Below are 15000 nucleotides of genomic sequence, written 5' to 3' on the forward strand. Positions count from 1 at the left end.
ATTTTATTTTATTTTATTTTTGGAACTCTAAACAAAAATGGATTAATAAATAAAAATAAATAAATAAAAAAAAATTTTTTTTTAAAAATATTAAAACAATTATAGTAAATAAAATTAGAAAAATTATTATTCCTTAATAAAAAAAATACAATATTGTTTTTTAATGAACAACCACGCATCATATCTTTGTGTGCAAATTAAAAAAATAAAAAAAATTAAATTTTAAAATTTTTTTTTTTTTTTTTTTTTTTTTTTTTTTTTTTCAATAGTTTTTCAAAAAGTTTTTTGATTTTTTTATTTTATTTTATTTTTTTTTTTTTTTTATTGTTGGATATATAACTAAAAACAAAAACAAAAACTAAAAAAAAAAAAAAAAAATAAAAAATAAAGAAAAAGTAAAAGAAAAAAAAAAAAAAAAAAAAAAAATAGAAATAAATCCAATAGATATAGATATATATTTATATTTTTATTCTTAAATAGAGAATTACACAGAATTTTAAGCAAGATAGATATAAAAAGCGAGAAAGGAATTATATATAAAAATATAAATATATCAATATAATAACAATAATAATAATAAAATGTCATCAAAGTTAAGAGATTTAATTAAAACAGTTAGAAGCTGTAAAACAGCAGCAGAAGAACGTTCACAAATTGCCAAAGAATCAGCATTGATTCGTACAGCAATGAAAGAAGAAGATCTTGAATCAAGACAAAGAAATGTTGCAAAATTATTATACATTCATATGTTGGGTTATCCAACACAATTTGGTCAAATGGAATGTTTAAAATTGATTGTTTCACCATCATATGCAGATAAAAGAATTGGTTATTTAGGTCTTATGTTATTATTAGATGAAAAACAAGAAGTTTTATTATTAGCAACAAATTGTATTAGAGGGTAAGTTTATAATTTTTTATTTTTTTAAAATTATAAAAAAAAAAAAAAAATATTTATTCATTTAATTTATTAATTTAAAAAAATTATAAAAAAAAAAAAAAGTGATATTATGAATTCAAATCAATTTATTGTTGGTGTATCATTATGTGCATTTGGTAATATTTGTTCAACAGCAATGGCAAGAGATATTTCACCAGAGATAGAGAAAGTTATATCACATAGTAATCCATACATTAGAAAGAAAGCAGCACTTTGTGCAATTAGAGTATTAAGAAAGGTACCAGATTTAACAGAGAATTATATACCAAAGATTAAAGCATTATTATCAGAAAGAAATCATGCTGTCATATTGACAGCTTTGACATTGATCATAGAGATCTGTGAAATGGATTCAACACAAATCATACACTTCAAAAAGATGGTACCACAATTGGTTAGAATTTTAAAGAGTTTGACATCCTCTGGTTATTTACCAGAGCATGATATTGGTGGTGTCACCGATCCATTCCTTCAAGTGAAGATCTTACGTCTCTTACGTATTCTTGGTCAAAATGATCCAGAGGCATCCGATGCTATGAATGATATTTTAGCTCAAGTTTCAACCAATACCGATAGCACAAAGAATGTTGGTAATGCAATTCTCTACGAATGCGTTCAAACTATTATGACCATCGAATCAGAGAATGGTCTCAAGGTTATGGCTATCAATATTTTGGGTAGATTCTTATTGAATCGTGATAACAACATTCGTTATGTCGCTTTGAATACCTTGTCACGTGTGGTAAACACTGACATTCAAGCAGTGCAAAGACATAGAAACACCATCGTCGAGTGTCTTAAGGATCCAGATGTATCCATTCGTTGTAGAGCTTTGGATCTCATCTATTCTTTGGTGACCGAGTCAAATATTCGTGTGTTGGTTAGAGAATTGTTAAACTTTTTATTGATCGCCGATGCTCAATTCAAATCAGAGTTGGTCGCTAAACTTTGCATCGTCACCGAGAAATATGCACCAAATAAGAGATGGCAAATCGATACTATCCTCAGAGTTATGTCAATCGCTGGTAATTTCATTCCAGATGAAGTCCCTTCCAATCTCATTCAACTCATCTCCTCAACACCGGAACTATCAAGTTATGCAGTTCAAAAATTATATTTAGCATTGAAACAAGATATCACTCAACAACCATTAACTCAAGTTGGTCTTTGGTGTATTGGTGAATATGGTGATCTCTTGGTTGCCGATAAATCTCAACTTCCAAAAGATGAGGATGGTCTCTCTTTAAATGTCTCTGAACAAGCTGTCATTGATATTATCGATTTAATCTTTAGACATGCTACAACAACTCAAGCTACTCGTCAATATTCTTTAACTTCTTTAGCTAAATTATCTTCAAGATTTTCACAATCATCTTTACAGTAAGTTTTTTATTTTGAAAAAAAAAAAAAAAAAAAAAAAAAAATTTCTAATTTCTAATCTTTTACTTTTTTTTTTTTTTTTTAATAAAGACGTATTAAAACAATGATTGATAATTATAAACAAAATATTAATTTAGAATTACAACAACGTGCATGTGAATATTCAACATTATTTGATTTCGATAAGAAGGCATCAATTTTAGATAGAATGCCACCAATTGAAAAACAAGAAGAATCACCACATATCGGTAATAAAAATATTCCAACTCAAACTCCACCACAACAACATTATCAACAACAACAACAACAACCACAACAACAATCATCTCAATTTGGCTCAATTTTGGATGGTCTCGATTCACCAACTCAATCATCTGCCAATAGTGGTAATAATAATAATAATAATAATAAACAAGGTGGTAATGCTATGTCACTTTTAGAGGATATCTTTGGTTCAGCACCAACTCCAACTTCAAATGGTAATATGAATAATAATAATAATATGAATAATATGAATAATAATATGAATAATAATTATGCTATGGGAGGTATGGGTATGAATAATAATAATAATAATAGTATGGGAGGTATGATGAACAATAACAATAATAATAATAATAATAATAATAATAATAATAATAATAATAAATCACAAGCATCAGCACTTTTAGATATTATGGGTGATTTACAATTAACACCAACACCACAACAACCACAATCACAATCACAACAAGCATTATCACCAACCAACCAAACATCTGTATTACAACCAGTACCACAACCACTCACATTTTTAGTATATCAAAAACATGGATTAAATATTTCATATGAATGCAGCAAACCACAACCAAATAACCTTTCACTTACCAATATCAATATGGTCATTACAAATACTGGATCATCACCAATCACCAATTTCTCTTTACAAGCAGCTGTACCAAAATATTTAAAGATTCAATTACTTGCACCATCTTCAACCGTAATTCCACCAAATAATTCTGGTGAAGTTACTCAAGTTTCAAAGGTACTCAATTCACAACAGGGTCAAAAACCAATTCTTCTTCGTCTTAAATTAGATTTCCAAATTAATGGTCAACCATTCTCTGATGTTCCCGATACACCATTGCCATCTTTATTCTAAAAAACTAATATTTTTTTTAAAAAAAAAAAAAAAAAAAGAAAAAAAAAAAAGAAAAAAAAATAAGAAACAGAAAAAGAAATAATAAAAAAAAACAATTTATACAAATAAACTTTCTTAAAGATTTATTTTTTTATTTTTTTTTAAGAATTTTATAAATACACATAAAAAAAAAAAAAAAAAAAAAAAAAATAAAAAAATAAAAAAAAAGAGATAGTTTATTTTAATTTGACCTTAAAATTTAATATCCAAAAAAATTTTTTTTTCCAGGATTATTAAATAAACAACAAAATAAAATAAAATAATTATTATTATTTTAAATATCTTAATAATTAAAATAAATCTTATTTTTTATGATAAATAAAATTTTAGTAATTTTGGTAGGAAAAAAAAAAAAAAAAAAAAAAAAGGAAAAAAGAAAAAAAGAAAAAAAAGAAAAGATAAAAAGAAATTTTATTTTATTTTATTTTATTTATTTTAGTTTTTAATATAAATCTTTGATATTTTTTAAAGAGTTTCGATGATTGGCTAAAAGGATATCTTTTTTTTTAATTCAATGGTTGAAAAAAAAAAAATTGAAAAAAAAAAAATAAATCTTAAACATAGTGATTAAAATTGGCCAGGTAAAATCCAATATTAATACTTCGTACGAAAAATAGAGGAAAAGGAGAGAAGGCTAGTTGGACGATGCAAATATTGAAAATAATCAAACCCTCTTGAAAGCCCCAATAATTTTATTGATTGGTTATTAATTTAAAAATTTTGTGTTTTGTGAGTTGTCAAAGATTTGTAGTGAAATCGGGGCTATTTTATTATTTTTTTTCTGAAAAATATGGTCCAATGAGCCATATAAAAAATCTGAATTTAATTTCATAAAGTATTAAAAACACGAGATATTTTATAATATTGTTGATTGGTTGACCAAAGGCTCCTATTACTTTGATGATTTCATTTAAATTATTAAAATTAATATTAAATTCTTAATTGGAGATTAATAAAGTTGGCTCACACAAGGCCATTTTTCAAATCATCAACATTGAACATTACCCTTCACAAAAAAGTGTTATGAAAATAATAAAAAAAAAAAAAAAAAAAAAAAAATTAATTTTAATTCGAAACACAAACACTAAGGCCACAATCATAGTTTATTATCGGGGAAAGGAGGGGGGGGGGGGTAGTTGATTATCATCAATTTTTTATTTTTTTATTTTCATATTTTTTAAAAAATAATAAATATTTAAAAAATAAAATAAATTTAATTAAAATAAAATAAAATTTGATAATCAATAACTGAAAATATTTGTAGAAATATTGTTGATATTTTAAAAAAAAAAAAATCAAAATAAAAATCAAAATCAAAATCAAAATCATAATAAAATCTTTAATATAATAATAATAATTAATAATCAATAGCAGATAATCAACAATCAATGGATTTTACTTGTATTTATGTTTTTTGATTTTTTCAATTAGTTTTCTTTTTTTTTACCGGTACAAATGATATATTAAAAATCAAATCATATCAAATCCAATCATATCAATATTTTAATTAAAAAAATTTACTATGGGATTAATAATTATTATTTGAATTGACTTGTTTTTTTTTTATTACCTTTTTAAATGAGATATAAAGTAAAACTTTTCAAAAATTAATTTATCTATTCACTTTTTTTTTTTTTTTTTTGTTTTTTTTTCTTTTATAAATATTATATTAATTTTTGTTTAGCCTAATAATTTTGTGTCTATAAATAATCACATATAAAACTGATCAGAGGTATAATTTGTGATTGTATAATATTTATGTGAGGAAAATTATATAATGTTTTAATTCCAAAAAAAAAAAAAGGAAAAATAAAAAAGAAAAAAAATAATATAAATGTGCCTCAATAATATTAATACCCAAATTTTTTTTAATTTTAAAAATGTTTTTTTTTTTAAAAAAAAAAAAAATAATAATCAAATTGATTTTTTCAGAGTTGTAAATTGTAATTCTACACTAAAATTCTTAAATTTGGACTCATTTTGAATAAAACCCACATTAAAATTATTTTTTTAAAAAAAATTCATCCCAATAGTGAAACACACTCACAAAAACAATTGTGAATTTATTATCGATACTGGGCAGATTTACAAAAATTAAAAAAAAAATAAAAATTCTGAAAAAAAAAAATTAAAAAAAATAAATGCAATTAAAGCACACCACAAGCAAAAAAAAAAAAAAAAAAAAACATTTTAAATAAATTTTTATTATAACCAAAACTATCAATCACTAATAAAGCACCCCACTAATCAAAAAATAAAAAATAAAAAAAAAAAAAAAAAATGACAAAACTGAATTTGGTTGGAGGAGAGTTTATTTTTTTTAAAATTGGTTTTGGGGGTAAAAGTTTAAAATTGGAAATATTTTTTATTAAAATAGAAATTTATTTTTATTAATTAAATTTTTGTGGGGAGTTTGGTGAAAGTGCCTCTAAATTATTTAAACTATTCAATTAATTGAAAATTAAAAATAAAACAAATTTTATTTTTTTTTAATTTATTTTTATTTTTTTTAAAAAAAATTTTTTGAATTTGATTGTTATTGGGTGATTTTGATCTCAAAATAACCAATTGATGATTGGAATTTTGCTAATCTAAATTATCATCGTCTTATTTTGATCTCAGAAAAATAAATTATGATTAGAAAAATTATTTTTAAAATCTTTTTTTTTACACACACACCACATCACCTTTAAACAAAACCCACGCAACACACACCACTCACACAATAACTAATGATTAGGTGAATTTTAATAACATTTCAAAGCTCTTTTTCTCTATTTTTATTTTTTTTATTTTTTTTATTTTTTTTTTAATAGGTGCATTCACAAAATAACATGTGGAGTTTAAAAAAAAAAATAAAAAAAAAAAAAACAATTTATTTTATTGTTTGAATTTTCTTAATCATTATTACCGAAACAAAAACTTTTAATAGCTTCCCAGTCAATCCTAAAAAAAGGAAATTAATTCTTTTAATTTAGATTTTCAATTTTTTAAAAAAAATATAAATAGTTTAAAATTTTTTTTTTTTTATTATTAATTCAAAACATTTTTAAATAAATAAATAAATAAATATAAATAAATATAAATATAAATATAAATATAAATAAATAAATAATTTTATTTTTAAAAAAAAATTAAATATATATATAATGCCTTCATTAACTAATAATAATAATTCAACAATTACTAGTAATAATAATTCAAATAATACTCCAACAATGATTAAACAAAATATTTTTCAACATGGTGAACAATTAGATAAAGTCCCAGAAGGTACAAATGTTTTAATATTTCATCATCGTTTTAATCAAGTGATTAAACAAGGATATATTCCAGACACTGTCACACATATTGTATTTGGATCATTCTTTAATAGACAAATTCAATTAAATACAATTCCAAATGGTGTTAAATTCTTACAATTCGGATACTCATTTGATCAAGCTTTGATTCCAGGTTCGCTTCCAGACTCTTTACAACAATTAACATTCGGTGATATGTTTAATAAACCAATTGAAGAGAATACAATTCCATCCTCTGTTATTAAATTGGTATATGGTGAAAACTTTTATCAAGAATTAAATTCAAATTCTGTTCCATCTTCCGTAAGATTATTAAAATTGGGTTCATATAATAAACAAATTAAAGATTTAAAAAAAGGTTGTGTTGCTCAAGATAAAATCATTTCTTTGAAAATTAAAGGTCAAAGATTACCATCATCAATTGAACAATTATCTTTTGGTTGTGGTTTTAATCAACCAATTCCAGATGATTTAATTTCTCCAAATTGTAAAATAATTTTAGTACCACAAACTTGTACTTTTAATTCTTCTTCAATTTATTCTGATAAAATTAAATTATTTTAAAAAAAAAAAAAAAAAAAACAAAAAAAAAAAAAAAAATTTAATTATTATATATATAAAAAAAACATGTACATTAGTAAACAAATTAAAATTGTATTTATATAAAAAAAAAAAAAAAAAAAAAGTAATAAAAAAAAAAAAACTTTGTCGACAATAAAATTTTATTTTTTTTTACATCTTAAAAAAAGTTAACAATTTTTTTTTAATTTTTTTTAATTTTTTTAATTTTTTTATTTTTTTCTTTTATTTTTCCATATTGGTAATTTTAACTGATATTAGTTTTGTTTACCTGTTATTTGGATTTATTTTTATTTTTATTTTTTTTTATATCTTTTTTTTTCTATTTAAAATTTAAGAGTAGTATAAGGAAAGTAGCTTAAAAAAATTTTATTTCTTTTTTTTTTTCTTATTTTTTTATTTAAAAAACTTTTTTTTTTTTTTTTTTTTTTTTTTTTTTTTTTTTTTTTTTTTTTTTTTTTTATTTATTGATAAAAATCAAATCAAAAAAAAAAAAAAAAAAAAAAAATTATAAAAGCATAAATCATTCCACTATTATCTTTAATTGTACAATTGTTTATTGTTGTAATTTTTAATTTTTCATTTTTTATTTTATTTCTTTAACTAAAAAAAAAAAAAAAAAGAAAAAAAATAATAAAATAAAAAAAAAGAAAAAAAAAAATGGATAAAGTTTTATCACATTTAACAAGTGGTCATATTTTAATTAATTGGTATTGTTAATATTGGTGTACTTAAAACAGCAGTATCGATTTTATGAGAATTAGTTTCTTAATTATTCAAAAAAAAAAAAATTAAATCGAAAAACTATACATATATGGAATTATGAGTTGTGTTGTTTATCAAATTATTTGAAAAAAAAAAATATTTAAGTTTTTTTTTTTTTTTTTTTAATTTAAAAATATATCATTTAATATAAAAAATTCATTTATTTTACAAAATATATCAACTCGTTTTCTTTTTTATTTATTTGTATAAGAAAAAAAAAATGGGAAACGTTATTTCATTTGAATTTATTGATAATAATATGCAACCATTAGTATATGATAAATTTGAAAATAGCGGAGAAAGGTAGAAAGTAATAAAAAAGATTGTTACTTGGTAATTATTTATAAATGAAAAAAAAATTATATTTGTTTTTTATGTGTATTAATATTTATTTTTTTATTTATATTTATAGGTATTATATGAAGGTAATACTAGTAATGAAAAGGGTAATTACCACACAAGTGTAGTTACTGATGTTTATGGTCAATCTACTTCAAAGACAATTAATGGTTTAGTTGGTGTTGAAACTCATCTTGTTTATTTAGAAGACAAACAAAATTTAGGATTACAAAATAGATTTTACATACCAAGCAACCATTATCAACAAAAGGTATTTTTTTTAGGAAAGTCAAACCAAATTCCAGATCGTGTAAATCTTGTAAATGCTTTATTTACCAATATGCATTCAGATTATTATGATACTGTTAAGATTCAAAAGTGGTCTGCAAATAACAATTGCCAAACTTACTCTAAATACATTATCGATAGATTAGGTTTAACATGGCCAGAAGAACTTCAATTTTTACCATTAGAAAGAGGAAATGTTTTACAATTAGTTGAATTATACAATGACATTAAAAACTCAACTCATTAAATGGTATAATAATGTACATTCTTCAAACAGCTCTATATATAAAAATTTATAAATTTCATCATTTCATGTATTTCATCAATCAACAACACTCTTTATAAAAATTTCATTTTTTTCATCAATCAACAAACTACTCTTTACAACCAGTTAGAATTTACCAAGTAAAATATTAATAAATTGTTTAGTAGTTTAAAAAAAAAATTAATAGTAAATAAAGTTTAATTGTTTTGGATTTTATTTTAAATTTTATTTTTATTTTTGTTGATGGTAATAAATCAAATTTTTCTTTAACCAATTTTTTTTAAATTAATTAATTGTTATTATTTTTTTATTATTTATTAGTTTTTTAAATATGTACATAAAAGTTTAAACCAATATGGTTTTTTTTTTTTTTTTTATATTATCTTTTTTTTTTGTTTTTGTTTTTTTTTTTTTTTTTTTTTATTCTTTATGACAAGTGATTAATGATTTATAAATAGTATTGATTGATATTTAAACAAGTTTTGAAATATATTATATTAAGAAAAAAGAGTTGAAGTTGTTGTTGTACTAGTTGTTGTGTTTGTTGTATTATTATTATTTTCAGTTTGATTATTTGTATTAAAATTATTTGTAGTAATATTTGAATCGGAACATTCAGTGATTTTAATTGTTTCTTGTGGTCTATTTAGTGGTTTTAAATCGGCATAACTATTGCTACGGAATGAATCACCTTTTGAATTAATTCTAAATAGTTCACCACGACTATTTACTCTATCCAACATTGGTGGACGTTTTTCATTGATTAAATCCATCTTATGAGCTTGAGCAAAATCACCAAGAGCCTTCTTGAGAGCATCTTTACCTTCGGTCAATAAACCTTGAGTAATTTTTCTAGATGCTGAAAAACTTTTAATCATCATGATGGTTTCGTGTTCTTGTCTCAACAAAGAGAACATTCTCATCTTACTAACAGATTTAACATTTGCACGTAATAATTGTCTTTTCTTTTCATCTTCTTCTTTGTTGATAATATCTTTGTGTTCATTCTTTTCAGCCTCTTCATCATCACAAAGATTCAACAATACCAATAACATTTCAGCAACCTTTTCAGAGATAAATGGCATGGACCAATTAAATACATCCATGAAATTTGGCAACCAATAAGGATGTGGTGAACATGTGAATTGATGAATATTGAGAATAAACATTGTTTTCATAACGTAAAACTGCACCCTTGTTATTGTATGCGTCTAAATAATTTGGTGGTGCGGAAAACAATGTGATAACTGATGGAAATCTGGTTGCATTTTATTCTGATAAAATTAAATTATTTTAAAAAAAAAAAAAAAAAAAAAAAAAAAATATAATTATTATATATAAAAAAAAAAAAAAAACATGTACATTAGTAAACAAATTAAAATTGTATTTATATAAAAAAAATAAAAAAAAAAAACAAAAAAGTAATAAAAAAAAAAGCTTTGCCGACAATAATATAACAAATAAAATTATTTTTTTTTTTTGACATCTTTAAAAAATATTTTATAATTTTTTTTTTTTTTTTATTATTTTTTATTTTTTTTACTTTTATTTTTCCACATTGGTAATTTTAACTAATATTAGTTTTGTTTACAACACTGTTTTTGGATTCATTTTTTTTTTTTTTTTTTTTTTTTTTTTTTTTTTTTTTTTTTATTACCATTTTTTTTTTTTTTTTTTTTTTCTATTTAAAAATTAAGGGTAGTAGTATAAGGAAAGTAGCTAAAAAGAATTTTATTTCTTTTTTTTTATTTGAAAACAGTTTTTTGTTTTTTTATTTTTTTTTTTTTATTTTTTATTTTTTTTTTTTTATTTTTGTTTTTTTATTTTGAAATTTTTTTTTTTTTTTGTTACCAATCAAAAAAAAAAAAAAAAAATCAAAAAAAAACCATAATTCATTCCACCATTACCTTTATTTGTACAATTGTTTATTGTTGTAATTTTTTATTTTAATTTTTTATTTTATTATTTCTTTAACTAAAAAAAAAAAAAAAAAAAAAAAAAGAAAAAAAAGAAAAGAAAGAAAATAAAGAAAAAAATGGATAAAGTTTTATCACATTTAACAAGTGATCATATTTTATTAATTGGTATTGTTGGTATTGGTGTATTTATAACAGCAGTATATGATAGTGTAACACTTGGAATAATCTTCTATGCATCAGTTTTATTCATAATTTCATTCAATTCAAGAAATAATAAGAGTATTAATAAAGATGAAGATGAAAATGAAGCTTCAAGTAGTGATACCAATAATATTACAAGCAAAATTAAACTATCAGTTCCAAATAAACCAACTCCACCAACACCAACATCAACACCACCAACTCAATCTGTATTATCAAATAGAACACCACCTAAACCACCAACAATACCACCAACTAAAATTACAACATCACCAATGACATCGCCAACTAAATTATCAACACCAACACCAACACCACCATCTCAATCTGCACAATTACCAATTAAAGTTATTCCAACACCATCTTCACCAATTGCAATAATTAATAATGTACAACCACAACAATCACCAACTTTATCATCAACAAATACTACACCATCATCATCACCAATTGCATCATCCAAATTAAATAATACACCATCAACAACAACAACAACAACAAATACAACAACAGTTTCATTTTCTTCATCACCATCACCAACACCACCATTATCAATACCATCACCAGTAAAAGTTGTTACATCAAATACATCAAAATCAGATGCAATTCTTGAAAAAGGAAAAAGAATTGGTAAAATGATTCCACAAATTCCAGATGCAATTGCAGATATAAAAAAAGAATTTAAAGAGACGAGTAAAGATAAAAAGAGTATGTCAACACTTCGTGGTATCATTGGTGGTGCAATTAAGAATATTTCATCATCAACAACACCAATGACAGCAGAAGAAAAAGAGAAAGAAAAGAAAAGAAAAATGATTGCTCAAGAGATTTTACAAACTGAAAAAGTTTATGTTCAAAAACTTCGTGCAATCGTTGATGTATATTTAACACCATTCAAAGTTGCTGCAACTGAAAATCCTCATCCACCTTTAACTCTTGATCAAATTCATTCAATCTTTTCAGAGATTTTAATCATTTTCAATTATAATTCTCATTTCTATAGTAAATTAGATGAAAGAATGAAAGAAAATTCAAATGTTTTAATATTAGGTGATTTATTCCTTTCAATTGTATGTTTTTCTAGAATAAATTTATTTTATTATTATAATAGATAGATGATACTAATTATATATATATTTTTATTTTTATTATTATTATTATTATTATTATTATTATTATTATTATTATTATTATTATTATTATTATTATTATTATTATTATTATTATTATTATTATTATTATTATTATTATTATTATTATTATTATTATTATTATTATTATATATTTATAAAGACTGATTTTTTAAAATCATATTCAGTTTATGTAAATAATTATACAAAAGCAATGAGTACATTAGAAAAAGTTAAAAAGAATCCAAATGTTGAAGCATTATTACAAACATTTCAACAGAATCCAGCATGTGATTCATTAGATTTAAATTCATTATTGATTATGCCAGTTCAACGTGTACCAAGATATATATTGTTATTGAATGAATTAATAAAGTGTACCGATCCAAAGAATCCAGACTATGAAAATTTAAATAAGGCATTAGAGAAAATGAAAGTTTTAGCATCTGTAATCAATGAAAATAAGAGAGAGGCTGAATTTTTGAATAAAATGTACGATATTCAAAATAGTTTAGAAGGTTTTAATCGTGGCGATTTCATACATCCATCAAGACGTTTAATATTGGATTGTGAATTCAATGAGAAACTATTCAAAACCAATTGTGCTCAACCTCCAAAATCTTCTTCCACCCCAAGAAGATACCTACTTTGCAATGATATTCTAGTTAGAACTAAAGTGAAAGGAAAGAAACTTGTTGTTCAAGAAATTTTCAATGTAAATGATATCACCTTTAAAGAGATGTTGGGTGAAAAGTTAGCAATCGTATCTGGTAATCAAACTGATGTCTTGGTTCTAAAATCTGTTGTCGATGAAAATCAAGAAGAGAAATGGGTCGAAGCTATCAATAATTGTAAAAAAACTTTTATGTCAAATCAAAATAGTTTCGAAAGACGTTTATCTTCTTCTTTCGAAAATGTTGGTATTTAAATTTATAATAATAAAAAATAAAAAAATAAAAAAATTAAAATATTTAAAATAAAATAAAAAATGCCATAAAATATAATAATAACCAAGACAATTTTCAATCATAAGTAATTTGCATCAATTTAAAAAAAGATCTTTTATCTTTTTTTTTGTTTTTTGTTTCACACAATTAATTTCACCACTTAAAACCTTATAATTCAAAAATAATCTTATTTAATTTTTAAATCTAAACAATATTTTTGGTTAAGAACAAAAAAAAAAATTAATTAAAAACCAATATAAAAAATAGTTTTATTTTGTTTAATTTTAAAAAAAAAAAAATTAAAATATATTTATATATTTTTTTAAATATTTCGACTTTGTAAAAATATTAATTTTACAAATTTTTAACAGTTGCAATTTACTAATTATTTGTTTCTACTTGAATTTTCTTCTTCATTTATTTTTTTTGGGTATAATTTTTCGGTTAAAAGATAATTTCTAATTTCATTTATTTCTTCATTTGTTAAATGAAAATAAAAATTATCACTTATAAAAAAACTGGATTTCTTTGATTTATTTTCGTTTTCAAAAACCATTTTTGATTTATTTATTATTTTTATTTGATTTTTTTTTTTTTATTTTATTATATTTTTTTTAAATATTTTTTAATTTGTATTTTTACAACATTAGGTGAAGAGGATTTAATTGTTTAAAAAAAAAAAAAAAAAAAAAAAATTAAATGATTTATAAGAAAAAAAAAAATAAAATAAAAATAAAATTAATTTAAATGATTTATATGAAAAAAAGATATAAAAAATCAATAGAAATTTTATTTATTTTAAAAAGATTATTGTATTGGGAGGTGGGGTTGAAAAATAGTGTGAAGAAAATCAAATATAGAAGTTGCAGTATTATTTGTACCAATAATTTTTAAAGTGTATAGGTGGTTATCGGATAAAATCGATTACAATAAGCATTCAGTTGAAAAAAAAAAAAAAAAAAAAAAATCTAATTATATTTGATTTTTTTTATGTATAAAAAATAAAAAGGAACATTTCAACATAAATTATTTGAATTTTTCTTTTTTTATTACTGTAAAGAAAAAGTGTGAAATTTATTGAAAATAAAAAAAAAAGATATAACCCCTTTTTTTTTATTATGTTAAAATCTGAAACATATTTTCACTTAAATTATAATAAAATTTCCTTCAACGTTGACACATCGGTATGATTCATAAAGATTAAATTTATTTTTGGGTACTTTCAAAGTAATCTCTTTTTTTTTTTCCAATCTTGATTTTTTTTTTAAAATCTTTGGGGTTTTTTTTTTTTTTTTTTTTTTTTTTGGAAATAAAAATGTTAAAAAAACCATTGCCTGTATAAAAAAAAAAAGTATATATATAAAATAAGTTATGTAAATATTTGTATCAATCTTTTTGTTTTTTTTTTTTTGTTTTTTTTAATATCTTTTTTTTTTTATTTTTTTTTTTAAAAATTTTGTATTATGGGGGGTATTATGTGGTTAATTATTAATAATAAAAATATTATTATCATTATTATTATTATTAACTATATATAATTATTTATATTAATAATAATAATTTTAATATAAAATATATAAAGGAAAAAAAAGGATTGGTTAGCTTTTTCCTAAAGGATTTTGAGAGAACCCAAATTGTTGAAATTGTTGGAGATATTGTTGATGTTGTAATTGATGAAGATATTGTTGAATTTGTTGTGGTGATTGTAAGTTGTTTAATTGTTGTTGTTGTTGGTTTGAAATTGTGTTGTTACTGTTGTTGTTAT

General features: G+C 21.5%; 7 protein-coding genes across 7 annotated transcripts in view; 4 read left to right on the forward strand and 3 right to left on the reverse strand.

Annotated features, from left to right (window-relative positions):
* Positions 1–581: 581 nt before the first annotated feature.
* Positions 582–3461, forward strand: ap1g1 (clathrin-adaptor gamma chain; the record flags this gene model as incomplete). The annotated part of the gene is made up of 3 exons (XM_635290.1): positions 582–901; positions 1004–2320; positions 2411–3461. 3 exons carry the CDS (start codon positions 582–584, stop codon positions 3459–3461), a joined length of 2688 nt encoding a protein of 895 aa, XP_640382.1.
* A 3188-nt stretch (positions 3462–6649) lies between these two features.
* On the forward strand, positions 6650–7366 carry DDB_G0281971 (hypothetical protein; the record flags this gene model as incomplete). The annotated part of the gene is made up of 1 exon (XM_635291.1): positions 6650–7366. One exon carries the CDS (start codon positions 6650–6652, stop codon positions 7364–7366), a length of 717 nt encoding a protein of 238 aa, XP_640383.1.
* A 1000-nt stretch (positions 7367–8366) lies between these two features.
* DDB_G0281973 (hypothetical protein) lies at positions 8367–9020 on the forward strand (the record flags this gene model as incomplete). The annotated part of the gene is made up of 2 exons (XM_635292.1): positions 8367–8417; positions 8559–9020. The coding sequence occupies 2 exons, from the start codon at positions 8367–8369 to the stop codon at positions 9018–9020; spliced, it is 513 nt and encodes a 170-aa protein (XP_640384.1).
* A 515-nt stretch (positions 9021–9535) lies between these two features.
* DDB_G0281975 (hypothetical protein) lies at positions 9536–10207 on the reverse strand (the record flags this gene model as incomplete). The annotated part of the gene is made up of 1 exon (XM_635293.1): positions 9536–10207. The coding sequence occupies one exon, from the start codon at positions 10205–10207 to the stop codon at positions 9536–9538; it is 672 nt and encodes a 223-aa protein (XP_640385.1).
* Positions 10208–11073: 866 nt separating this feature from the next.
* gxcG (RhoGEF domain-containing protein) lies at positions 11074–13216 on the forward strand (the record flags this gene model as incomplete). Its single annotated transcript, XM_635294.1, has 2 exons — positions 11074–12228; positions 12452–13216. 2 exons carry the CDS (start codon positions 11074–11076, stop codon positions 13214–13216), a joined length of 1920 nt encoding a protein of 639 aa, XP_640386.1.
* A 404-nt stretch (positions 13217–13620) lies between these two features.
* On the reverse strand, positions 13621–13791 carry DDB_G0281977 (hypothetical protein; the record flags this gene model as incomplete). Its single annotated transcript, XM_635295.1, has 1 exon — positions 13621–13791. The coding sequence occupies one exon, from the start codon at positions 13789–13791 to the stop codon at positions 13621–13623; it is 171 nt and encodes a 56-aa protein (XP_640387.1).
* Positions 13792–14833: 1042 nt separating this feature from the next.
* DDB_G0281979 (hypothetical protein) overlaps positions 14834–15000 on the reverse strand; it is a gene marked incomplete at both ends in the record, with an annotated part of 1264 nt that continues 1097 nt past the window's right edge. The window contains one exon of the mRNA XM_635296.1: positions 14834–15000. This exon is cut by the window's right edge and continues 260 nt beyond it. Within this exon, the coding sequence (XP_640388.1) occupies positions 14834–15000 (167 nt within the window).

Source organism: Dictyostelium discoideum (assembly GCF_000004695.1).
Source record: "Dictyostelium discoideum AX4 chromosome 3 chromosome, whole genome shotgun sequence".
Classification (NCBI taxonomy): domain Eukaryota; phylum Evosea; class Eumycetozoa; order Dictyosteliales; family Dictyosteliaceae; genus Dictyostelium; species Dictyostelium discoideum.